Below are 26958 nucleotides of genomic sequence, written 5' to 3'. Positions count from 1 at the left end.
TCTTCTCACACCCTAATATAACCTTTGATACACCGACTCAAAATTTCAGACGGCCATTCTCAAAACCATAGATACTCCAATACCAATAACTACATACACACTCATTGACTCTTAGGTCTACACACACATCCACTCATTCACCTGTACGGTCACTCATACTTACAGTCACTCAGTACAGGACTATCATATGCATTTATACACCTATATAGACACTCACACACCGCCAAGCATCCATAGAGGTACTCACACACCTAGTCAGTCATGCAAATAATTAATCACACTCCCATTTACTCACCTATACAGTTATACACTTTTACGTAGTGGGTCGCGACACTGCTCGTCATACTAGCAAATAACCCCAAAGAATTCTGGATAATGTAGTGGCAGCGGTGAGTACGCCTATGCCACGAGTATGTGAAATAATGCCATCCCTGGACACGTGTTTCGAGGTAATTGCCTCTCGTCAGCAGGGAGCAGGTAGGTATGCGGGGTGCCGAGTAGACTGCCAAAATATATAGGTAAAGTACCTTTCAAGGCGCGCAGGTGCAGACACCAGGCTCGTCAGCCCAAAGTCGCTCGAAAGAGCTTTAAATAATTTACGTAGTGGGTCGCGACACTGCTCGTCATACTAGCAAATAACCCCAAAGAATTCTGGATAATGTAGTGGCAGCGGTGAGTACGCCTATGCCACGAGTATGTGAAATAATGCCATCCCTGGACACGTGTTTCGAGGTAATTGCCTCTCGTCAGCAGGGAGCAGGTAGGTATGCGGGGTGCCGAGTAGACTGCCAAAATATATAGGTAAAGTACCTTTCAAGGCGCGCAGGTGCAGACACCAGGCTCGTCAGCCCAAAGTCGCTCGAAAGAGCTTTAAATAATTTACGTAGTGGGTCGCGACACTGCTCGTCATACTAGCAAATAACCCCAAAGAATTCTGGATAATGTAGTGGCAGCGGTGAGTACGCCTATGCCACGAGTATGTGAAATAATGCCATCCCTGGACACGTGTTTCGAGGTAATTGCCTCTCGTCAGCAGGGAGCAGGTAGGTATGCGGGTTGCCGAGTAGACTGCCAAAATATATAGGTAAAGTACCTTTCAAGGCGCGCAGGTGCAGACACCAGGCTCGTCAGCCCAAAGTCGCTCGAAAGAGCTTTAAATAATTTACGTAGTGGGTCGCGACACTGCTCGTCATACTAGCAAATAACCCCAAAGAATTCTGGATAATGTAGTGGCAGCGGTGAGTACGCCTATGCCACGAGTATGTGAAATAATGCCATCCCTGGACACGTGTTTCGAGGTAATTGCCTCTCGTCAGCAGGGAGCAGGTAGGTATGCGGGGTGCCGAGTAGACTGCCAAAATATATAGGTAAAGTACCTTTCAAGGCGCGCAGGTGCAGACACCAGGCTCGTCAGCCCAAAGTCGCTCGAAAGAGCTTTAAATAATTTACGTAGTGGGTCGCGACACTGCTCGTCATACTAGCAAATAACCCCAAAGAATTCTGGATAATGTAGTGGCAGCGGTGAGTACGCCTATGCCACGAGTATGTGAAATAATGCCATCCCTGGACACGTGTTTCGAGGTAATTGCCTCTCGTCAGCAGGGAGCAGGTAGGTATGCGGGGTGCCGAGTAGACTGCCAAAATATATAGGTAAAGTACCTTTCAAGGCGCGCAGGTGCAGACACCAGGCTCGTCAGCCCAAAGTCGCTCGAAAGAGCTTTAAATAATTTACGTAGTGGGTCGCGACACTGCTCGTCATACTAGCAAATAACCCCAAAGAATTCTGGATAATGTAGTGGCAGCGGTGAGTACGCCTATGCCACGAGTATGTGAAATAATGCCATCCCTGGACACGTGTTTCGAGGTAATTGCCTCTCGTCAGCAGGGAGCAGGTAGGTATGCGGGGTGCCGAGTAGACTGCCAAAATATATAGGTAAAGTACCTTTCAAGGCGCGCAGGTGCAGACACCAGGCTCGTCAGCCCAAAGTCGCTCGAAAGAGCTTTAAATAATTTACGTAGTGGGTCGCGACACTGCTCGTCATACTAGCAAATAACCCCAAAGAATTCTGGATAATGTAGTGGCAGCGGTGAGTACGCCTATGCCACGAGTATGTGAAATAATGCCATCCCTGGACACGTGTTTCGAGGTAATTGCCTCTCGTCAGCAGGGAGCAGGTAGGTATGCGGGGTGCCGAGTAGACTGCCAAAATATATAGGTAAAGTACCTTTCAAGGCGCGCAGGTGCAGACACCAGGCTCGTCAGCCCAAAGTCGCTCGAAAGAGCTTTAAATAATTTACGTAGTGGGTCGCGACACTGCTCGTCATACTAGCAAATAACCCCAAAGAATTCTGGATAATGTAGTGGCAGCGGTGAGTACGCCTATGCCACGAGTATGTGAAATAATGCCATCCCTGGACACGTGTTTCGAGGTAATTGCCTCTCGTCAGCAGGGAGCAGGTAGGTATGCGGGGTGCCGAGTAGACTGCCAAAATATATAGGTAAAGTACCTTTCAAGGCGCGCAGGTGCAGACACCAGGCTCGTCAGCCCAAAGTCGCTCGAAAGAGCTTTAAATAATTTACGTAGTGGGTCGCGACACTGCTCGTCATACTAGCAAATAACCCCAAAGAATTCTGGATAATGTAGTGGCAGCGGTGAGTACGCCTATGCCACGAGTATGTGAAATAATGCCATGTCGCGACCCACTACGTAAATTATACAGTTATACACACACAAGTTCACTTACTCATAAAAATGCTACCACATTCTTACGCTCTTATACAATCACTGATACAAGCACACACTCATCCATACAGCCACTCTCACAATCACACTCTCACATATAGCCAGTTATATACTCTTACACACATATATACTGCCTTTCACATATGTAGTTACTCACACATGTACCACTGAGATATACATTCAATCACTAACACCCATACATACACTCACCCAACCATACAGTCCATCACAGATGCACTCTTAAAACCATGCACCCATAGAATCACCCACTCACACATCTATGCACAGAGTCACACACACCCCACCCACACAAACACTCAGGCACCCATACAGATACTCAGACAACCAATCAATAACCCATATAGACACTCATATAGCTATTCACAAAACCATGCAGCCACTTATACACCAACAGACAGACAGATACAGACATTCACACAGTTTAGTCACTAGTCTGCAGTAATATACGTTTAATGACTCATTTATAGAGTCAGTCACGCACCAACAAAATCATCCATTCACACACTTATACACCCACTCATTCTTCCATAGGCCTTTCCCTATATATATTAAACATATTTAAGCTTTGCAGAAACACACTCTCACTGGATGACGTCATCAGTGATGTCATCAGTGATGTCACTGACCATGTCATGAGTGATGTAATATGTGACGTCATAAGCAGTTCATTGCGGGGGCGCGAGTTATAGTTAGCTGAACTAACTGTAACAGGGGAATTTCTAGGGTTTTGTACGATGGAAATGTCCAGCTAACTATAACGCCCCTGAAACCTATGGTTTTTTCAGTGAATTTCTAAGGTTTTTTAAATGCCAATTCCTAACTATAACGCCCCTGAAACTTTTTGTTTTTTTCAGTGAATTTCAAAGGTTTTTTAAATGCCAATTCCTAACTATAACGTGCATCAAACCTATGGATTTTTCAGTGAATTTCAAAGGTTTTTTAAATGCTAATTCCTATCTATAACTTATCTCTAAAGATATCATGTTTAATGATTTTTATTGGATTTCTATATTTTCCAATTTCAGTGTGTCAATTTCATTAATTATGTTTTTTTGAAATTCTTTTTTAACACTATTTTTTTAACCTATTTTTTTCATTTAAATCTTTTCAAAATTAAAAAATATTATTTGTTTTTATTGGGTTTTTCAAACATATTTTTTTATATTTTTAAAAATGTTTATTTAACTATATGTTCAAAACTTTATTTTATATATTTTTTTCCTTGTTTTTTGGATCCGCGCACCCTATGCGCACCGTTCTCGATCCCTACGGGATAGCATCCGCGCATGGTATGCGTTGGGTACGTGTTTAGTGCACAATCGCAACGCGACCGGTACGCGACTCCCAACCTATACGCGACACGTCGATGAACGTAACGCGACGTTTACGCCGTTCCGCGATGCGTCATGTGCGTGCAAGACGCGATAGGTGCGCGGATCCCACGAAATATTTAACATTTAAAAAAACATATATATGTATTTCAAGTGAATATTAATTGAAGACAAACTCTAAAAGCATAAGCAAAAACTGCCTTCTAATGCTACTGAAACTTGACAACAAGACAGGTTTTAAAACAGTTATCTGTCAGCAAATACACGATATTACCAAATGCTTCTCTCTCAGTGGTTCCCAAATGCACACAGACTCACAGTGTGATTCTAGACAAGCAACACTATCCCTAGCAGCTTACCAAAACTCATTCACTACTGTGGAAGGGGTAAGGGGACTGCACACAATCTACATATTAAAATACAGCACATTAGTGTCAAAACATGACTCATTTTATCATTGCATAAGCAAAGACTGGTTTCTAATGCTACTAAAACTTCACAACATGACATGTTTTAAAACAGTTATCTGTCAGCAAATACATAATGTTACCAAATGCTTCTCTCACAGTGACTCCCAAATGCACACAGACTCACTGTGTGATTCCAGACAAACAACACTATCCCTTGCACTATACCAAAACACATTTCTTCATCTAGAAGGAGTACTACATTTTAGTGTAGAAACATAACTCATTTCACAAATTCATAAACAATCACTGATTTCTAATTGTACCAAAATTTTAAAAACAGCACAGTTATCTCCCTGCAAACACATGAAAAACACAAATGCTTATCACAAAAGACCTCCTCTCAATTACATAACACACCTTTCAAAGAATGGCAAAGTTTCCCTCTCATTTTCCCCACATATACATGTAAACATCAAATCACATTCCTTCCCACATAAATTCAAAACCAAACACACATTTCCATTGGTTAAACATTTCAACCCTTTCCAAATGACATAAATTTGAACCCTTCCCCCAATCTGCCTTCTGCCTGTTACCATAGAAACAGGTCATGGAACACTGTACTGAGCACACAGGTCACAAGTTCAGCACACAATGTTGCTAATCAAGACAGCAAGTGTGCTTGACTTTTCAACATATCAGCTTATCATATATAATGGTCCTTACAATCAGTTTTTGTTAACCAATATAGCTGGTCCACGATTAATAGGTTGAGTAATCATAAGGCGGTCACACACATTCCAATGTCCCTTAATAGCACTTTAACCCTGCATAATAGATTCACGCCCTTGACTCAGGCGGATGAACAAGATTGACGCCCAGTCACCAATACCCCTATGTCCAGACAACCTACAGGGGACTGTCCCCCTCTAGGAGCTTCCAACAGAAGGCCTAAACTCATAAGCTGGAATATAGCCGGCCTTCGCTCAAAAAGGGAGGACAGTGTTTGGCTGAACTTTCTGAACCAACATGACATTATAGCCCTACAAGAAACCTGGGACTGCAATGGCGATTTCTGGGTTCCTGGGTTTACATCTTACTTTGTCCCAGCTACTGGATCTTCCAGTGGAAGGGACAAAGGGGGCCTTATGATCCTGATTACTGTCCAATTGGCGGGAACCATTAAACAAATAACCACTAATTCCCCCAATTTTTTGTGTCTAGAGATCAGCCTAGCCAATGGTCACAAATATATTCTTATAAATTTTTATAATTCTGTAGCAAACGGACACTCCACTGAGCATCTCTGTTCTCTACAGTCTTTTTTGATTAATTTTAAAGAACGCCAAACCACTTTGTTGCACACTATAATTATGGGGGATTTTAACACACATCTCTGCAGGCTTTCCTGCCACATTGAAGACACTGACTGCCCTACCTCAGGCGATTACCAACGCTTTGAACACAACCCTAAAGGACTGGCACTAGAAAACCTCCTTGTGAACGTGGACCTCTATGAACCGGGGTTCAACTCCTACAGTGAAAGGGTCATGACATATAGTGCTAGAAATTCTGAATCGATCATTGATTACATCTTTGTTTCCCCTGGATTATTAAGCTGGGTTGTCTTCTACAATGCAGTTGTGGCTGCGTTTAGTGACCATAACCCAGTCATCCTTGAGCTTGCCAGTTCTGCGGGCCTACTCAAGGAGGGGACAATCAAAATGCCTGAGCTGGCCGTGCGGCCCACAGACCAAGGTAGAAGGCTGAAGTGGTCCAAAGTAGTTCCAACTGAGTTCTTCAAGACCCTAAGCAGCAAAGCCCGCAATGAACTAGACATCTGCCAAGACAACTCCAAACAGGGGGAGGATGTAATCACTGCCTTTGTGTTCTTTAATTTCTGATGAACTTACAGTTAAATCCAGGAAAAAGACTCAACTGACCAAGGGCTGGTTCAACAAAGCCTGCTCGAAAGCACACACTTGCCTCCTGAATGAACTAAAAAAATCACCAAGGGACAGAGGGGAAGTTGCCAGACTAAGAAAAGAATACTATAATATTATTCATGAACGTAAAGAAGTTCTTAAAAAGGATGCCTGGTCCTCACTAATGGAAAAGGCCACCTTAAGAGATAGTTCCAGCTTCTGGGCCATTATAAACAATTCCCTGTTCTCTGGAGAAGCTAATGATACCCTAGAGGCCAACATCAGTGAGGAGGACTGGCTAGCTCATTTCAAAATCATCTATGGGAGTGACCAAATATGCGAAACACCTACTATCCTTAATTCTAACTCCCCTAAGCCAGCACTCTCCTTTAATATGGAAGAAGTTGAAAAAGCCATAACCAACACAGTAGGGAAGAAAGCGCCAGGCCCAGATGGCGTCCCAGCAGATATGTTCAAGGCAAATGTCTCTTTCTGGGCCAACATTTTGACCAATGTCTTCAATGCCGCCATGAAACATAGCTTGCCTGTCTCCTGGTCACATGCCACCATCATTCCAATCTTCAAGAAAGGTCAGAGGGGAGACCCGAGGTGCTACCGCCCCATCTCACTAATCGACTCGTCTTTCAAAATCTTGGGGAAAGTGATACTGGCAAGGATCGATCAGTGGGCTGCCAGCAATAACATCTTATCAAATGCCCAATACGGGTTTCGTAAGGGGAGAGGGACGGAGGACCAGTGCCTCAACTTACATCTGATCCTAGGCAAATACACAGTGGCATCTAGCGGATCAATCTACCTGGGGTTCATGGACTTGTCCACAGCCTTCGACCTAGTGAATAGGTCCAGGCTGTGGGACATTCTCCTGGAACTGGGGATGGACCCTACCTTGGTTCATTTTCTGGCTGAGGCTCATCGGGACCTAGAAGCGTCCATTAGGATGACGCCGGAAGGAGTTTGTACAGCTGGATTCAAGTCTACCAGAGGGGTGCGACAGGGGTGTATTCTCGCCCCAATGCTATTTACACTCTATATCAACCACCTCGAATCCACACTGGAGCTGGCAACACTCGACGTCCCGCGTTTTGGCGGACTGACCACCCCGGTCCTCCTTTACGCGGACGACGCGGTACTTGTGGCACGTACTCCTCTTGGGCTACAAAGACTATTGACATCCTTCGATGTCTTTATGACCTCCCTTGACTTAAAAATCAACCCAGACAAGTCTCATGTTATGGCTGTACGCGGCAGAAAAAACAAGGACTTGAAGACCTTCTATTGTGCTAATACTTCTATTTCTAAAGTGAGAACTTTCACCTACCTGGGGGTAGTATATGACGATAAGGGCACATGGGCACCTCAAATATCCGTCAAAACTAACGCCATGAAAAGAACAGCAGCCGCCATTGTCGGCTTCTCAAAACGTCTGGGTGGAAAGCCAACGGAAGCGATGCTGGCACTCTACAGAGCGAAATCAATCTCAGCAGTAAGGTACGGGGCTTCCATTTGGGGTTATTTCAACAATATAGAACCAATACAGATGGAAGAAAACAGATTTTTGCGTATGCTTCTAGGATTACCTCAATCCACAGCCACCTTTTCTGTCCATACGGAACTAGGCCAGGGGTACATTAGTGACACCATCAAACAATCCCCTATCTTGATGTGGTTAAAAACATGGCTGAATTCCAATTTAACTCTGAACCACACAATTATGAGAGACTGCCTACTTCTGGACAATATGAAAAATATCCCGTGGCTAGCATATATTAAAAAAACATTAACTTCCCTGGGCCGCCCAGATCTCTTTCATAAACCAGACTGCATCGTTAAGAATGACCTGGAATGGTTCAAAGTGACTTTTTCCCAAGCGAGAGAAATGGAGCGGGAGAGCTGTGAGCTTGCGAAACTCACTGTGAGGGAGCATTATATTTCCAAAACTACACCGGCCATTGAACCGTATTTAACAGTAGTGTCTATTCCATTACATCGCTGGTTATTAACCAAACTAAGACTTAACCAGATCCACTTTCTGTTAAATGACTCGAAGGTATGGGCCAAGCCAGAGGACTTAGCGGCCTGTAAATGTGACGGCTTTTCTTTGCAGGACACTGCTCATTTTTTGTTCTTCTGTGGTATATACGATCTGCCCAGGAAAAAGTATATTGTTCCACTGCTCAAGAACAAGGGGTTCGTGCAAATCAAGCCTGCACTTTTTTATTTAAAAAAGTTAGATTCACCACTAACTATGTTTAGTGTTGCTATCTTTCTGGTTGCTGCCTTTCGCCTTAAAAAACGTTCTGGAAATAGATAACTTAATAGTTTTGACAACACCCGATGTAATTATTGATACATTTCCGCACTTTTTAAAATCTTGTAAATATTTTAGATGTCATCAGTGATGTCATGAGTGATGTAATATGTGACGTCATCAGCAGTGGATTGCGGGTGCGCGAGTTATAGTTAGCTGAACTAACTATAACTGGGGAATTTCAATGGTTTTTTACGAGAGAAATGTCCAGCTAACTATAACGTGTGTGAAATCTATGGTTTTTTCAGTGAATTTGCAAGGTTTTTTAAATGCTAATTCCTAACTATAACGTGTGTGAAACCTATGGTTTTTTTCAGTGAATTTGCAAGGTTTTTTAAAAGCTAATTTCTAAATATAACGTGTGTGAAACCTATGTTTTTGTCTGTGTTTTTGCATGGTTTTTTTAATTCTGATTCCTAACTATAATGTGTGTGAAACCTATGGTTTTTTCATTGAATTTGTTTGTTTTTTTACATCTTTTTTTTTTCTTTTTCTTTTTTCCTTTAAACACTATTCTACCTATGTATATATTCATGGTTTTAATGCATTCTTCAATTTATAAAGATTCACCTTTTTTAAATAAATGGTTAGATATAGTTGTATAACATAGTTAATATCTTCAACAAACCTTTATCTTTTTATTTTTTTATTTTTTACCGTGCGCGTACGGTAAGCTTACCGTAAGCGCACGCTTCGCTTTATGTACGGCGAGCGTACGTAATATTTATACTCCGTGTGCGCATGCTTACGCAATTTGCGTACGCGTTCGTACTTCCTACGCGACGCGTAAGCGCATGCTTCACACGCGCGCTCGTACGTTACGCAGAAGTGTACGAGCGTGCCTGTAATGCGCATGCGCGCGTGCACGTGTCTTTCGTACGCGCATGCGTACTTTTACCGTACGCGCTCGGTAAGCTTAACGTGCGCGTACGGTTGGTCATGTGATCAAGAAACAACACTTTTGATTGGTTTAAACTACTTTCAGTTCCAGAATCTTCCTACACCACACCCATTCCCCTCATTACTGCTTGTGATTCTCTAGGAGAAGGAGCTGAATTGTCTTTGGGATACAATGGCAGAGCAGCAGACCTCTTCTGAGAGTGAGCAGGGCAGCAGCATCATCAGACAGAGAAGGAGGAAACAAAAGAATTCTTTTGTAAGGGAGTATTTCACTTTTCCAGAGGGGCAGAAAAAGGTAAATGCTCCATTAGTCACCTGCTCACTTTGTGAGCGTGTCTTATCTAGAGGTAACCCAAGGAAGAAGTATTATTTTGGTAATCACACTAGGGTGAGACACATTAGGGATGTACATCCCAGGACTTTTGCTCGACATACTGAAGCAAACCCTTCAGTAAGTCACCCGAGCACACCCGCAGAAGCTCAGCCGAGTACATCTTCGGCAGCTCAGCCGAGCTCTTCCTCTGCGGTGGGAGCATCACCCTCTTCTGCTCCTCTGGAAACGAACCCTCGATTTCAGAGGGTACAAATGAGGTGCACCAGATGTTATGGTCTAATTATTCATGGGGAGACCAGTGTTTCCCTAATAAACAATAAGATAGACCAGCACATCTGTGGTCCTTGTTAATATTCCCATTCTTTCTTTCCTCTGTCCCTGTATTAACACAACGGCTCTTTTAAGAGCCAACCTTACCTCACAACTTTTTTAAAAAAAATTTAATAATTTTTTTTTTTTACCGTGCGCGCATTTTTTTTTTTTTTTTTTTTAAACAAAAAATTTTTTTTTTACCCTACAAGGTCCTTGAGGGACTACAACGGAAATGAGAAAAGCAGAGAGAGGAGAAGTGAAAAAAAGGGAGCATGAAGCTAAATGTGTGATAAATACAAAAATTTCACACTTACCTGACCAACAAAATTACTTATTTATTAATAAATGGTTTATTTAAATTGCTAGAAAAAAGGTTTATTTTTTCCTACATTTTCTTTCTCAATCTGAAGAAAAAGAAAAAAGTATTAATATTTAATAATACATTTTAGAATACAAAAGAAGAATCACAATTCTAATATTTATATCAAAAATCACCATATACATCCCTCTCAAACTCATATCTCACCTTTAAAATTAGTTAGTTGAGAAAGAAATGTGGCACTCAAACAGCAGATTATCAGAGTCAGAATCTCAGAGCTCTACACCTCTCTCCTCTCACCAGAACCAGTAAATGGCAATGTTTCCCTCTCTTTTTTCACACATATACATGTTAATTACAAATCTCAGTGCTTCCCACATTTTTTCAAATGAAATCACACATTTCTATTGGTTGAAAACTTCAACCCTTTTCCAAATGAACCCTTCCCCCAACTTGACTTCTGCCTGCTACCATAGCAACAGCTCATGGAACACTGGCGTGAGCAGAGAGGTCAGAAGTTCAGCACACAATGTTTCTATTCCAAAGAGCAAGAGTTCTTCACCTGTCAAACCTAACAGCAAATCCAAATTAATCTTCTGTGGGAACACAATTTTCTGAACCAATACAAAACATGCTTCTAAAAATGTACACATACAGCCTAGTTTTAACTGTAAAATGATTTGAATCAGCCAATGAGATCTTTTTATTTAAAAGAATATGTATGCCTCCATTTTACAACTGTCTTTCATTTCATATTGCCATTCTACTGAAAGACACATCCTGAGTGCATCCAGATCTCCTTGAAAGATGTTCACAGTGTGGATTGTAGGTCACAGCTATGTCTTCTGGAGTGAAAAGTATGCAGAAAAAAGAGGTATGGTGAGAGACCTTGCTTTGCCAAATGTAGACATTAAATGGATTGGTCAGAGAGGGTTAAAGTGGCACCAATTAATGCCTTTGGTGAAAACCTTTCTACATCTCCCACAGCCTAACCTTATTATTGTGCACTGTGGTGGAAATGACCTAGGCACTTTAACTGGGGGTAGGTATGGAAATGCTTGTTAAGGACACCTTTGTGCAATTGATGTCGCTTTTTCCTCAATCTGCCTTTGTATATTCTAATATATGCCAAAGGCAAAAGGGGAACTGGTCCAACCAATTTTGTCCACAGATTGACAAAGCAAGAAAGCACGTCAACAAATCTATTTCTGCTTTCCTCAGAGACTATGGTATGGGTTCTATATACCACAACAACTTGCGTTACAACATGCAAGGCATTTATAGAGGAGACGGTGTACATTTCACAGATGAAGGCAACAGAGTCTTCCTCTTGAACTTTAGACTCTGCATCGGTACTTACTTGTAGGTACCACAAAAAAAACACTTCATAAACACAACGGCTCTTTTTAGAGCCCCCTAATATCTAAACACTTAAATTTGATTTTTACTTCTATTTCTTTTATTGTTTTTTTTTCTGCCGTGCGCGTACGGTAACCTTACTGTACGCGCACCCCGCGATTTAAAAAAAAAAAAATTTAAATGTATTTTTCATACTTTTAGGACCTTCTTGGACCCCCTGACAAACGCTAGGGGGTCTGCAACTCTCTTCGTTGCCCCCTTTTCACGTTCTCCACCTTTGTTTATCAGTGTGAGACACACAAAATGGCGGACGACACTTCCTGATTTCGACCGATTTGAATGTTTAAAGTCATGTTACCACCAATCAGAATTAAGCTTGCGCACGGCAGCGTGCGCGTACGGTAAGCTTACCGTACGCGCTCGGAGCGCGCTTATAGATATATATATTGATTTAAATGTTATTTTCTCAGGAAATACTGAACAGATTTACACCAGACCTGCAAAAGGCACATCCCTGACCTGAGGACTACCTCTCTGCCAATTTAAAGTAATTCTGTTCAGCTGTTCGGGCTGTAGCTTGGACTAAAGGTCCTATGGAAAAATGCATGGGGAAAACACGTTTTGGGACCCCCCCTTTTTCTCAGCCCCCGCTTGACGAATCCCCCCGAGACTTTCAGGGTAGGAGCGGAGCGAAGCACCCCACCTATTTTGAAAATGTTGCGAGGATTCGTCAATCGGCGCCAAAGTTATTCAAAATAGAATGTTGCGGATTTCCTATGGAAACACGGTCCTAACTATAACTATCTACTGGCGACTGCCAGTAGTAAGTATATATATATATATATATATATATATATATATCAAATCTGCATTGAATAACTCCAATCCACAAGAAACAACGCTTCACTGCACCCAATGCTTTTAAGGCAGAGTTTTTTATTTGGCAACAAACTCTATGCGTTTCGGGAAACTTGGTCTCTTGTTCACGAGTATTCAGGCATAGTAAAACAAACAGATAAGTAACACCAGTCATGTGACCTCTGACTTCAAAATCAAGAAAAGTGAAAACAGACTTTGCCACATAATAACGAATTTAGAAGGGAAATCTTTTTTGTGTAACAACACATTGCCTGTCCTCTCCTGTAATTTATGTTTGAGAAACAAAAGTACATTCTCACAGAATTGTGTGCCCTCGAGTCATCTAAACTTTCAATAAAAAACGGGTCCGATTCCCCGGTTTTACTTTTAGCATTCAAAAAGAAAAACTTTATCAACAACCATGCTTGGCACAATATGCTACAGGCATACAGGGGCTAACACATGTGTACTTATTTTAACTCCTTCGTTTATCTCACTTAGTATCTTGTGTCGATACCTTTACTTTTGTCAGAATTATTAAGAATTATTTAGACGTTTTTACTGCACCAGTGTGCAAATTGATGTCCACAACAGTTCTAGCCCAAGTGGGCAAACTATTTCAAAGGGTCTCACTGGCCTGCCACGTGTAGAAATTGATGTCCACAGCAGTTCTAGCCCAAGTGGGCAAACTATTTCAAAGGATCTTACTGGCCTGAAAATTAAGTACTTAAATCATGATTTCCATTAATTCATCGTACGGGTGAACATCAACATATGTCCTTATTCTTCTTGTGTTCATTTCGACAATCAATCTTTGTTTCACAAGATGGTGGCAGTCTACAAAAATACACATAATAGAGACTGTGTCACAACTTTAGTGAAATATTCTTGATTAAAATTATAAAACAAAACAGATTGGGCATACATGATAATTGAGAAAAAAGAGAAATAGAGGAAGCGGAGGAAAGTCCAGAGACTCTAGATATAATTAATTGATCCTAGCCCAGGTGGACTGCAAGTTCTTCGTCAATATTATGGCCCAGAGGTTTCACTGTCTGATATTGAATTATCATCCTCAACTCCAGTCGTCTTAATTCCAGGACTCTGTTCCCACCCCTTTCTCTCAGAGGGACTGCATCTAGGACACAGAAAGAGAGCAGACTGGTGTTTTGATGATGTTCGGCCTTGAAATGTCTGGCTTTTGGGTATTGTCTATCGTTTTTAGTAATGGGGTGAAAGTAATTTGATTGCTTCAATGAATCTTGTGAAAATTTTGATCAAATATGCAGCTATTGATCGGCAAAAATTACTTAAAGACATAGAACAAATCAATGAGGATCTGGCAAAATCTGATCTTAAGGATTACATCACTAAAACCAAGGCAGAAATCGCTGAAAGACTCGTGAAACATGAGGATAAAATTAAGAAACGCAAAGTGTTTAAATTTGCCCGTGATCTAATGGACTACCAACAAGGACAAATATACACATTTGCGAGAAAATTTGAACATGCCAAAAAATTACGCTTTGAAGAGAGACGTACTGGTAAAATTCCTCAGCCAACTCACACGGACATGAATAAAGATGATGAAGCCTCAGGGACAGATGGCGATTCTCTAACAAGCGATACTGGCTCAGAAGGTGACATTTTGGTCAGTAATATGGATGGAGGTGTTTACAGCCTGGGAGAAGAGGTTGATTTTTTAGCCATCGACAGGCGCCACACGTTGAGACCGAGGAATCGGAACAATCAACCAAACGAAAAAAGAGGAATGCCAGAAGAAAAGCAAGACGGAAATGTCGGAAAATCAACACAAAAGAAAAAACAGCAATGGCAGAGAAAGAGGCGATAATTGAACAAACAATAATCAATTTGTCTAATGTCGAACTATCTAAAGCAGAAAAACAGCTTCTTTCCCTAGGACTCAGCTTCTGTCCTGAAAGCTCTTTCAATTATGCCAACACCAGAATTGATATTTTCTGCTTCATTCGCAAACTAAAATTAAAGAAATTCTTTGCGGTTAAAACTGGCCTGGATACATGTCAAACAACGCAAGACAATTTGCCTGGAAATATGCTGGGTTTACAAGCTGCTGATATGCCGACCCTTTTAACTATGCAGGAATTGAGCAATGAACAAGCGGCGGTACAACCTGATACAGAGGCTGTGTCTAACACCCAAAACAGACTGTCCAATGAAGGAATTGTTCAATATGGAGCTGGGATCAGTCCGTTTAAACCAAAGAGCACCTTCATTCCTATGATGCCCAAAGATTCAGTGGATGTATTCCATGACCGTGTGACAGATGATATTAAAAAATTGTATATCCAAACCAAAAAGAAACCAAAAAATTCATTGTATATGAACAACCAATATGATCGTTTGATGACTAAACTGGGGAAGAACAATGAAATTATCATTATGGCATCTGACAAAGGTGGCAACATCGTACTCTGGCCAAAAAAGGAGTATATTATTGAAGCAAAAAGACAATTAAATAATCAAGAATGCTATGGTAAATCAAACCTTAAAGAGTATAACCTTGCCAAAGAATCACTAAGGAAGCACTTATTAAAATACAAAAGGGAGAGTCTTATTTCTTCATCGGAATACACATTTTTAGACATGGACTTCCCTGTGATACCCACACTTTACTTGATCCCAAAGGTGCATAAACTAACTCAACCAGTACCAGGAAGACCGATTATTTCTGCCATCAACAGTGTCAGTGAACACGTCTCCCAGTATATTGACTTTTTTCTACAGGACTTTGTAAAAAAAACTTCCCAGCTACATCAAAGACACTGGTGATTTCTTAAATAAGATCAAAGACATCACATGGGAGACAAACTTCTTATTGATTGCTCTAGACATTGAATCGCTATATACTAGCATCAATCACACGGATGGGCTGAATGCTGTTAAATATTTCCTTGACTCAAGGGGTAGTGAATTGTTTCTTCATAACAAAATGCTAATCAATTTGATAAATTGGTGTCTTAATAATAACTTCTTTTTATTTGGGAATGACATTTTCAAACTGCAAAGAGGCGTGGCTATGGGATCCTGTTTCTCCCCCAGCTATGCCTGTTTACATGTTGGCTGGTGGGAGGAACAGGTCCTCAAAAAACAACATTGGGAAATTTTTAATCATCATGTGGTGCATTGGCTACGCTATATAGATGATGTCTTTGTGATTTGGAGGGGAAATGAGGAAAGTGCAATCAGTTTTATTTCTACCATCAACCAGAATCATATGAATTTGCACTTCACATCACAAATCAGTACAACCACGATCGAATTTTTAGATGTTAGAGTGCTGATTGAAGATAACATACTTGAAACAACTTTATTTAGGAAGCCTACAGCAGGCAACAGTACTCTACATGCTAATAGCAGCCATCCTAAACATTTAATAGAGAGTATTCCGTTTGGTGAACTACTGCGGATCAAACGTATCTGCAGTACAACGGAACAACTTGACAAATGCACCAAGGATGTGTTACACAGATTAAAACAAAGAGGGTACAGTGACCAAATCCTGACCCGTGCGGTGTCGAAAACACGAGACAGACCTAGAGACACCCTTCTACATGGGACAGCCAAATAAACTGATGTAACTGAAGCTGACTCATGTCCAAGGTTAATCACTACATACAGTAGACAGGAGAGAAAGATAAAAAATATTATCAAAAAAAATTGGCCCATAGTTCTTACAGATGGTGTTTTGGGTCCTCGTCTCCCTGATATTCCTACTATCACTTTTAGAAGAGCAAAGTCTATGAGGAGCCAGTTAGTTAAAAGCTGCCCAGAAACAGGAACCACAGGCACTTGGCTGAAACCAAGAAAGGGTTTTTTTAAATGCTCCACGTGTCGTGCGTGCAAGTTTGGTGTCAATACTACACATTACACCACCCCATTTTCGGAAGAAAAATGTGTTATCCATGGGAGTTACAACTGCCGCACTGAGTTTGCGGTGTATGTTTTGGCGTGCACCTGTGGCTTGCGTTACGTTGGTAGCACCAAGCTACAGGTGCACGTCAGAATTCTTCAACATATTCGGGCTATAGTTAATAATGATTCGTCCTATCCTGTAGCCAGACACTTCAAACGAGAACACAACAACGATCTCAGCTGCCTCTCGTACTTTGTTATCAATGCGATTCCCCCCTTAAGAAGGGGTGGCAACAAAGAAAAGAAACTAAGGCAATTAGAATCTCGCATTATTCTAGAAATGGATAGTAAAGCACCACATGGGTTGAATACAACTGAAGATCTGCACAACTTCCTTTAGTATTATGTGGCTGTTCCCTCTTTCACACTGTGTTGACCTCTCTTTGGACCTACTATTTTGTAGATTGTTTATGAGCTTTTATAAATAGTTTTTATAAGCTTTTATGAATTTTCATGGATTTTTTTACGGGTTTTGGTAGATTTTTATAGTTGTTTCAGTCACATCTCTGTTTACCCAGCCCTCACTCCTTCGTAATATCTTGAAGGGTTTTCAACTGGCTCTATTTTGTCTTTTTTTGTCAGCACTATTATAGAATTCCAGCTGCTTTTGCTCGTTTTGCACATTTTTGGTTTTTTAGATTTTTTAGATTCTTTCAGGATCTTTTAGGGAATTTTCTTGGATTTTACTTATTGTAGATTTTCCTTTTTTCAATAGAGATGAAAATAAACTTTTTGAAGGAAAGGATAAACCAGGTCATGCTTTTGCACATAATTGTGGCACTTTATATTTATTTCTACCTCAGACTATGCATTAAGACATGTAATAACCACACTCAAGCCATATTCATATCTATCACTAGCATTCAGGCTGTTATGTATCACCTTCGCTGGTTCATTACTGGATTATGTGGCACTATTTTTTCTGTTTTATTAGTGATATTTTTATCCTATTTATTAACAGTTTTTATACCGTGTTACATTCTTTTATCCATTACCAGTGTTGTTGTAAATATATTTATATATGTATTTACATTATTTTTTCACTTTGAATTGCACGAAGTGAACTAAGTGATATATATTTAACGATGATGCTGTTTTAATTTTATTTGTATTTATACAGATATATTGCATACATCACCTAGTAATTGCGTGATGCATTTAAGGAATTTATGGCGATTGTATAACAAAATGTACCTAATCTGTCTTCTTTGCAAGTCTTTTTCTTGTGTCTATGATCACCTGACACAGGAAGTGAACTCACCCTGCATGTTTAAATGGCTTTGGCAAACTGTTACCTGTGTGTGATCAAGGGCACGGCTGTGCTCGAAACGCGTCACTGAGCAGAGGAGCAGAAATAAAATCTTCCTGCTAGCAATTGGGGTCCGTTTACTCTGTTCGCCGCTGCTGCTGTGTGTTTGTAGCGGAGGTTCGAGGAGTTCAAGGAGTTGCATATATATATATAAATATATATATTACCTACTGGCGGTCGCCAGTAGGTAGTTATAGTTAGGACCCCTTTTCCATAGGAAATCCGCAACATTCTATTTTGAATAACTTTGGCGCCGGTCGACAAATCCTCGCGAATTTCTCAAAATAGGTGGGGCGCTACGCTCCGCTCCTACCCTGAAAGTCTCGGGGGGATTCGTCAAGCGGGGGCTGAGATAAAAGGGGGGTCCCAAAACGCGTTTTTCCCATGCATTTTTCCATAGGACCTTTAGACAGGGCTACAGCCCGAACGGCTGAACAGAATTACTAGAAATTTGGCAGAGAGGTAGTCCTCAGGTCAAGGAAGTGCCTTTTGTAGGTTTGGTGTAAATCTGTTCAGTAGATTCTGAGAAAATAGCCTTTAAATCAATATATATATCTGAGCCAGCTTACGGTACGCTTACCGTAAGCTTACCGTACGCGTACGGTGGCGTGCGTGAGCGCGATTCTGATTGGCTCTTAGATCTTAGTAAACATTCGAAACAGCCGAAACCAGGAAGCGGCGGCCACCATTTTCTCTCTCGCACTGAGAGCTATGTTGTTAAATCAAACCAATAAACATATAAAGGGGCTGTTTAGACAGCTCCCACACACAAACCCATGTTGAGGGAGTCCCCAAAGACCCCCCAAGGCCAAAAATGCAATTTTTATTTTTTCGCTAATTTCGCCGATTACGCTTACCGTACGCGTACGGTAAAAAATGTAAAAAAAAAAAAAACACTATCCACACTCTCCCCACCCCCTGTGTTTTTGGTCGCCGCAGGCCACCAAATGTGCAGGGCCTATTTGAAATGTGAAAACCACAATATTTTAAACAAAAATAATAAAAGAAAAAATTAACAACACTCTCTCCACCCCGTGTGCAAATGATGTCCGAAGGGCACCATTTGTGCATGGCTTATAAAAATTACGAAAAAATAAAATATTACCTTTCAAAACGAAGTGCATCATATGTCCTCCATGTGCGCAAAGCGCATCTTGCGTACATGGCCCATCTAGCGTAACGTGGGCACACGGTGCGCGTAGCGCACCGCGTGCCCACCGTGCGTGCACGGCACTAACTGCGTAAAGTGGGCGTAAAGTAACTTAGCATTTAAAAAACCGTACAAATTCACTGAAAAAACCATAGGTTTCACACACGTCATAGTTAGGAATTAGCATTTAAAAAAACTTGCAAATTCACTGAAAAAACCATAGGTTTCACACATGTTATAGTTAGCGGAAATTTTACTGATAAAAAACCAGTGAAATTCCCCCGTTATAGTTAGTGTAGGCAACTATAACTCACGCGACCGCAATCTTCTGCTGATGACATATGTGTCTTTATGAAAAAAAAATATTTGAAATATATGTATAGCTAAAAATGTATGGAAGAAGACATGGGCAAATAAGTGTCTAAATACAGTATTAGCATCAGCAGAGGATTGCGGTCGCGTGAGTTATAGTTGCCTACACTAACTATAACGGGGGAATTTCACTGGTTTTTTATCAGTAAAATTTCCGCTAACTATAACATGTGTGAAACCTATGGTTTTTTCAGTGAATATATATATATATATATATATATATATATATATATATATATATATATATATATATATATATATATATATATATATATATATATATATATATATATATATATATATATATATATATATATATATTCCACAATTGTAGCTCCACAGAAATCCGTATTCACGAAGAATGGAAGCCACGCAAATCCAAAGTAAGGCACAGTTGTTTTATTTTAATAAGAGCCGAGTTTCACCAATCTGACGCGTTTCGGGCATCCGCCCTTGCTCACAGACAGTCAGTCAGTAAAAATAAAGCCCATTAAATACCCAAAGGTTTACAATTGGTTGCATTTTTTTCTATTTCTCATCACCATGTGACATTTAAAAAGTGAAGACATACTACTCAATTTAAAATCCGCATAGTCTGTTTTCCAAACATTTTTACAAAAGCCACGGTGTTTATATTTTGTATATATTGGTTAGAATCCAAGAACCATAAAGCGTAAGCAAAATGCTTGACTATAAATATTTGTAAGACAAATTCATGAAACATGTATATATTTCCATAATTTTTTTGCATATATTGCTAAAATCCTCTTTAATTTGTCTGAGACGTTATTATATTGGTGTCCATATCAGATTACCTGTGCAAATAACGCAATAAAGTGCAAAAGTAGTAAACACTTAAGACATATATATAAATATCATAGATTAAAATTCATTAAATCATTTCATTTATAAATATACATGCTAAAATAAAATGCAAAAATTCAAATGTGCAAATTCCGCAAAGATGTAAACGCACAGAAAAAATGTGCAAATTCTGCAATTTTTTTAGATGTGGAAACCTATCTTTGACATCACATTGAAGCCTACTTAGCTGCATAAAATGCAAATGTGATGTCACACAAAATTTATATTTGACGCTTTAACATTAATAATAATAAAAATAGAGCTCTCTAAACCAAACACTAGAGGTAAGTTGACTATTAGTTCAGAGTTAGGATCTAAACAGGCAAATCAATGAGTCTCTGTCAATAAATGAAGTGAAGAAAATGTGTATCCCTGAATTATATATCCAACAAAAACTAGAATAAAAAAGAGGGAAAAAATGGGATATTAAAACATAGAAATTCTTAATAGGTTTTCGTGAAAGCAAGCGTGGCATAACACTCTATACAAATCTGATCATTAATAGTATATGTTAAACTGTTAAAGAAATACATGCAGATCCTCCGTCGCGTTTAACCCATTGGGGAATCTGCTATCTAATTCTAGAATGAATTCAGATTCTAGTCTTCTTAGCATCTTATCCCGGTCTCCACCTCTTCTGGCTTTTGGAACCGAGGCGATAACAAAATAATTGAGGCATTGTAAATTATTGTTATGGCAGATCTTAAAATGCCTCGCCACCGGATATGATGCATCATTGTTTACAATAGCACGTAAGTGCTGAAGAATTCTGACATGAACTGGTTGTCGGGTACTCCCAACATATCTAAGATTACAAGTGCATGTTAGTACATAGATAGCAAATTCAGTTTTACAAGTAAAAGATCCACGTATATCCAACAGATCTGGGCTAAATGGTGTGTGGTATTGGGTGGTGTTCTTCCCAAATTTATATGCTCTGCATGTGGAGCAGGGTTTAAATCCCGGCCGGGATGTCAACCACTCCTCCTGCTTTCTTAACTCCGGAAAATCATGACAGACATGAGTTCTCAAGGAGGGTCCCTTACGATAAGTTATCGTTGGCCCATCCGGTAATCTAGGTTTTAAGACTAGATCCGTTTTGAGTACAGGCCAGCGTTTCTGGACAATTGATCTGATTTGTCTTGCCTGTTTACTGTAGGCTATGATCAGTCTAGGGGATTGGTCCGTATCGATAGAATCACTATCTAGAGGTATGTTAGATGTAGATAAAAATAGTGATTCCCGAGTTCTAGCTTCTATTTTTAGAACTGCCTGTTTCAAGACCGATTTATTGTAACCCCTCTGGCGGAATCTCTCCAGAGCTTCCATAGTACAGATTTTCAGATCCGTGACTGTACTACATATCCGTTTAAGCCTCAGTAGTTCTTCAAACGGAATGTTGTCAATTACATATATATATATATATATATTCACTTAAAAAAACCATAGGTTTCACACATGTTATAGTTAGGTGGACATTTCACTCGTAAAAAACCAATGAAATTCCCCCGTTATAGTTAGGTCAGATAACTATAACTCGCGCGACCGCCACTCTATCACAAGGATGATGTCATCAGTGATGTCATGAGTGATGCCACTGACCATGTCATGAGTGGTGTAATATGTGACGTCATGAGCACTGGATTGCGGGCGCGCGAGTTATAGTTATCTGACCTAACTATAACGGGGGAATTTCATTGTTTTTTTACGAGTGAAATGTCCACCTATCTATAACATGTGTGAAACCTATGGTTTTTTAAGTGAATTTGCAAGGTTTTTTAAATGCTAATTCCTAACTATAACGTGTGTGAAACCTATGGGTTTTTTTTAAGTGAATTTGTATGGTTTTTTAAATGCTAAGTTATGTATGTTTTTTTTGTTGTTGTTTTTTTTTAAGGTTTTTCACTGTGCGCGTACGGTGCGCGCACCCCGCGATTTAAAAATAAATAAATGTTTTTTCACCCTTCGGGGTCCTTTAGGGACCCCCTGACAAAGGCTAGGGGGTCAGGAACTCTCTACCCTGCCCCCTTTTCACGTTCGCCACCTCTATTTTTCACTCTCGCACCCACAACAAACAAAATGGTGGCCGACACTTCCTGATTTCGACCGATTCGAACGTTGACTGACATGTAACCACCAATCAGAATTACGCTCGCGCACGTTAGGGTGCGCGGCTATAGATATTTATGTGCTTTAACTGCAATTTTCTCAGGAAATACTGAACAGATTGACTCCATACATGCAAAAGGCACATGCCTGACCTGAGGACTACCTCTCTGTCAAATTTCAAGTAATTCTGTTCAGCCGTTCGGGCTGTACCTTCGACTAAAGGTCCTATGGGAAAATGCATGGGGAAAACGCGTTTTGGGACCCCCTTCTTTCTCGGCCCCCGCTTGACGAATCACCCCGAGACTTTCAGGGTAGGAGCTGAGCGGAGTGTTTGAAAATTTTTCGAGGATTCGTCAACCGGCGCCAAAGTTATTCAAAATAGAATTTTCAGATTTCCTATGGAAGCACGGTCCTAACTATAACTATCTACTGGCGACCGCCAGTAGATAATATATATATATATATATATATATATATTATCTACTGGCGGTCGCCAGTAGATAGTTATAGTTAGGACCGTGCTTCCATAGGAAATCCGCAACATTCTATTTGGAATAACTGTGGCGCCGGTCGATGAATCCTCGCGAAATTTTCAAAACTAATGGGGCGCTACGCTCCGCTCCTACCCTGAAAGTCTCGGGGGGATTCGTCAAGCGGGGGCTGAGAAAAAAGGGGGGTCCCAAAACGCGTTTTTCCCATGCATTTTCCCATAGGACCTTTAGTCCGAGCTACAGCCCGAACGGCTGAACAGAATTACTTGAAATTTGGCAGAGAGGTAGTCCTCAGGTCAAGGATGTGCCTTTTGTAGGTCTGGTGTAAATCTGTTCAGTAGGTCCTGAGAAAATAGCATTTAAATCAATATATATATCTGTAAGCGCGCTCCGTGCGCTTACCGTAAGCTTACCATACGCGTACGGTGCCGTGCGCGAGCTCAATTCTGATTGGTGGTTACATGACTGTAAACATTCGAATCGGTCGAAATCAGGAAGTGTCGGCCGCCATTTTCTGTCTCGCACTGAGAAACAAAGGTGGGGAACGTGAAAAGGGGGCAACGAAGAGAGTTGCAGACCCCCTAGTGTTTGTCAGGGGGTCCAAGAAGGACCCAAAACTATGAAAAATACATTTAATAATTTTAAAAAAAAATCGCGGAGTGTGCGTACGGTAAGCTTACCGCACGCGCACGTGAAAAAAAAATAAAAAAAAAATAAAGAAGTAACAATCACATTTATTAAATAAATTAAAGGACCCACAAGGGAGAAAAAAACAAATGTTACTGTGTAAAAAAAGGCGAGGCGCGCACGGCATGGACTGCGCAACGTGGGCGCTCGGTGCGCGACGCGCACCGAGCGCCCACAGCGCACGCACGGTGCGCGAAGAGCACCGTGCACGCAGGGTGTGCGCACAGTGAAAAACCAGGAAAAAAAATTACAAAAAATACATAACTTAGCATTTGAAAAACCGTACAAATTCACTGAAAAAACCATAGGTTTCACACACGTTATAGTTAGGAATTATCATTTACAAAACCTTGCAAATTCACTTAAAAAACCATAGGTTTCACACATGTTATAGTTAGCTGTACATTTCACTCGTAAAAAACCAATGAAATTCCACGTTGTAGTTAGATCAGGTAACTATAACTTGCGCGACCGCAATCCACAATGTGTAATTTCACATGTCATCATTGATGTCATGAGTGATGTCACTGACCATGTCATGAGTGATGTAATATGTGACGTTATCAGCAGTTTATTGTGGGCGCGCAAGTTATAGTTACCTGATCTAACTATAACGTGGAATTTCATTGGTTTTTTACGAGTGAAATGTACAGCTAACTATAACATGTGTGAAACCTATGGTTTTTTAAGTGAATATATATATATATATATATATATCAATGAACGCTCGCTCTATAACTCCATACCGCTCCGCTGGAACAAAGCGAGATAGGACCCAGATAGGTGCTTGATTGATTTTATTTACAAGCCACTCTCCACCATTATATATATATATATATATATATATATATATATATATATATATATATATATATATATATATATATATATATATATATATATATATATATATATATATATATATATATATATATATATATATATATATATATATATATATATATATATATATATATATATATATATATATATATATATATATATATATATATATATATATATATATATATATATATATATATATATATATATTTCTACTACCGCCAGAAAAAAAATTTCACTAATTTTAGCCTGAGGAGGTAAGTAAAATATACTTTTGTGCTGATTGAAAATATCCTGATGAGTGTTCACATTGACTTACATGCAGATTCACTCGCTGTTCATCACTTCACCATCTGTTGGCTGTTTGTATAAAAAACATTGTGTGTATATATCTTATGTTTAATGCACCAAACACATCTCTTATGATGACCAAAATTGGAAGCCTACAATTCCCCATTTTGGATCGGCTATTTACAAGAGCATAACCTGACAGGAATAACTTTAATTGGGTAGAAAACAAAATGTGTTTTTATATTATTATTATAATATATAGGTTACTGCTTTGGTCCAAGGTGTGCAGACGAATTGCTGTGCTCTTTTTCCTTTGTGGTGGTGCATTTTAGACGGTCCGTATTGCTGTCAGTGGTTGCTGGATAGCAAAAAAAAAGATTTGCACAACAATAGAAGTTGGTCTTCTTGTGGTACATCATTGTGATGCCACAGATCTGGACATACCGTGGTAGTTCAGCCTGAAGGCTTGGGTAGATCTTGTAGTCCCTATTTTTTCTGATAAGAATGTACACCTGGCACTAGAGAGTAAAACTGACCAGTCCTTTCATTTTTTGGTGGGTTGAGTGAAATAGATTTGCCCTAAATAATGCAGCTGTACAATTAAGCGATACCAAAGGGGATGATGGACAGAGCGTTGAGCAAATCAAACACTCACCCCCAGTCAACTGATCTGGGTTTAATCCATCATCATTCTTTAGCTCACTCCACCACCCCAGTTCAGACATGGCCATATGCAAATCAGTCTGACCCTGTGCCTCATGGGAACAGTGCAGCCCGAACTGCCAAGTCATGTCTTCCCTGGACCGGAAACAAGCATCCTGGGACTGGTTTCGGCTTCATAACTGGCCATGTCTGAACTGGGGTGGCGGAGTGAGCTAACTAATGATGATGGATTAAACCCAGATCAGTTGACTGGGGGTGAGTGCTTGCAATGTTCAACACTCTGTCCATCATCCCCTTTGAATTTGCTTTGTTCGCCCTAAGTTGGCAGGGTATGCCCAGACATGGGTCCCTTGCTCACTTTGCCACTGGATTCAAGCTAGCCTGGCTGATGACGGCTGATTAGCCAGAAACCGGTCCCAGGAAGCTTGTTTCCGGTCCAGGGAAGACATGGCTTGACAGTTCGGGCTGGACTGTTCCCATGAGGCACAGGGTCAGACTGATTTACATATGGCCTTGTCTGAACTGGGGTGGCGGAGTGAGCTAAAGAATGATGATGGATTAAACCCAGATCAGTTGACTGGGGGTGAGTGCTTGCAATGTTCAACACTCTGTCCATCATCCCCTTTGAATTTGCTTTGTTCGCCCTAAGTTGGCAGGGTATGCCCAGACATGGGTCCCTTGCTCACTTTGCCACTGGATTCAAGCTAGCCTGGCTGATGACGGCTGATTAGCCAGAAAACGGTCCCAGGAAGCTTGTTTCCGGTCCAGGGAAGACATGGCTTGACAGTTCGGGCTGGACTGTTCCCATGAGGCACAGGGTCAGACTGATTTACATATGGCCTTGTCTGAACTGGGGTGGCGGAGTGAGCTAAAGAATGATGATGGATTAAACCCAGATCAGTTGACTGGGGGTGAGTGCTTGCAATGTTCAACACTCCGTCCATCATCCCCTTTGGTTTTGCTTTGTACAATTAAGGCCAGTTGTAAAGCTTAGGAAAAGTGGCATGGTCTCAATCATGTTAAATATGCATCTGCTTTAAAATTCCAATTATTTTTGAAACTACACATAACTTGGTGGCATGTAAGTGGTTGGACGTACATGCTTATTGCCAGTGTTCTATGAGACTGACAGATTGTAAAAGTTTCCTTTTAGTCATGCCTTTATATACTATACTAATTTTGCTTCTGTAACTTTCCCTAGAAAAAGAGCTCCTTGAAAGTCTACCTCTTAAGAAAGAATGTTCAGAAGTTGACCAAGAGCTGTTGCGTTTCCTCTTTGAGAATAAACTAAAAAAGGTAATCAGCCAGTTGTTTATATCTTGCTTTCATATGAAACTAGAATTATGTTTTATCAACTATATTTGTTATTGGTTTATTTTGTAC

The 26958-nt window shown here is 40.4% G+C and overlaps 1 protein-coding gene across 6 annotated transcripts in view; it reads left to right on the top strand.

The window, feature by feature from the left end:
* The window catches only part of CDC16 (cell division cycle 16), a 144455-nt gene that overhangs the window by 57054 nt on the left and 60443 nt on the right, over positions 1-26958 (top strand). For all 6 annotated transcript variants that reach the window (XM_085622527.1, XM_085622525.1, XM_085622524.1 and 3 more), the window contains one exon: positions 26777-26871. In XM_085622527.1, the coding sequence (XP_085478653.1) occupies positions 26777-26871 (95 nt within the window). The remainder of the gene's footprint in view (positions 1-26776; positions 26872-26958) is intronic.

Source organism: Triturus cristatus, chromosome 8 (assembly GCF_964204655.1).
Source record: "Triturus cristatus chromosome 8, aTriCri1.1, whole genome shotgun sequence".
NCBI classification, from domain to species: domain Eukaryota; kingdom Metazoa; phylum Chordata; class Amphibia; order Caudata; family Salamandridae; genus Triturus; species Triturus cristatus.
This window is presented reverse-complemented; position numbering and strand designations above follow the sequence as displayed.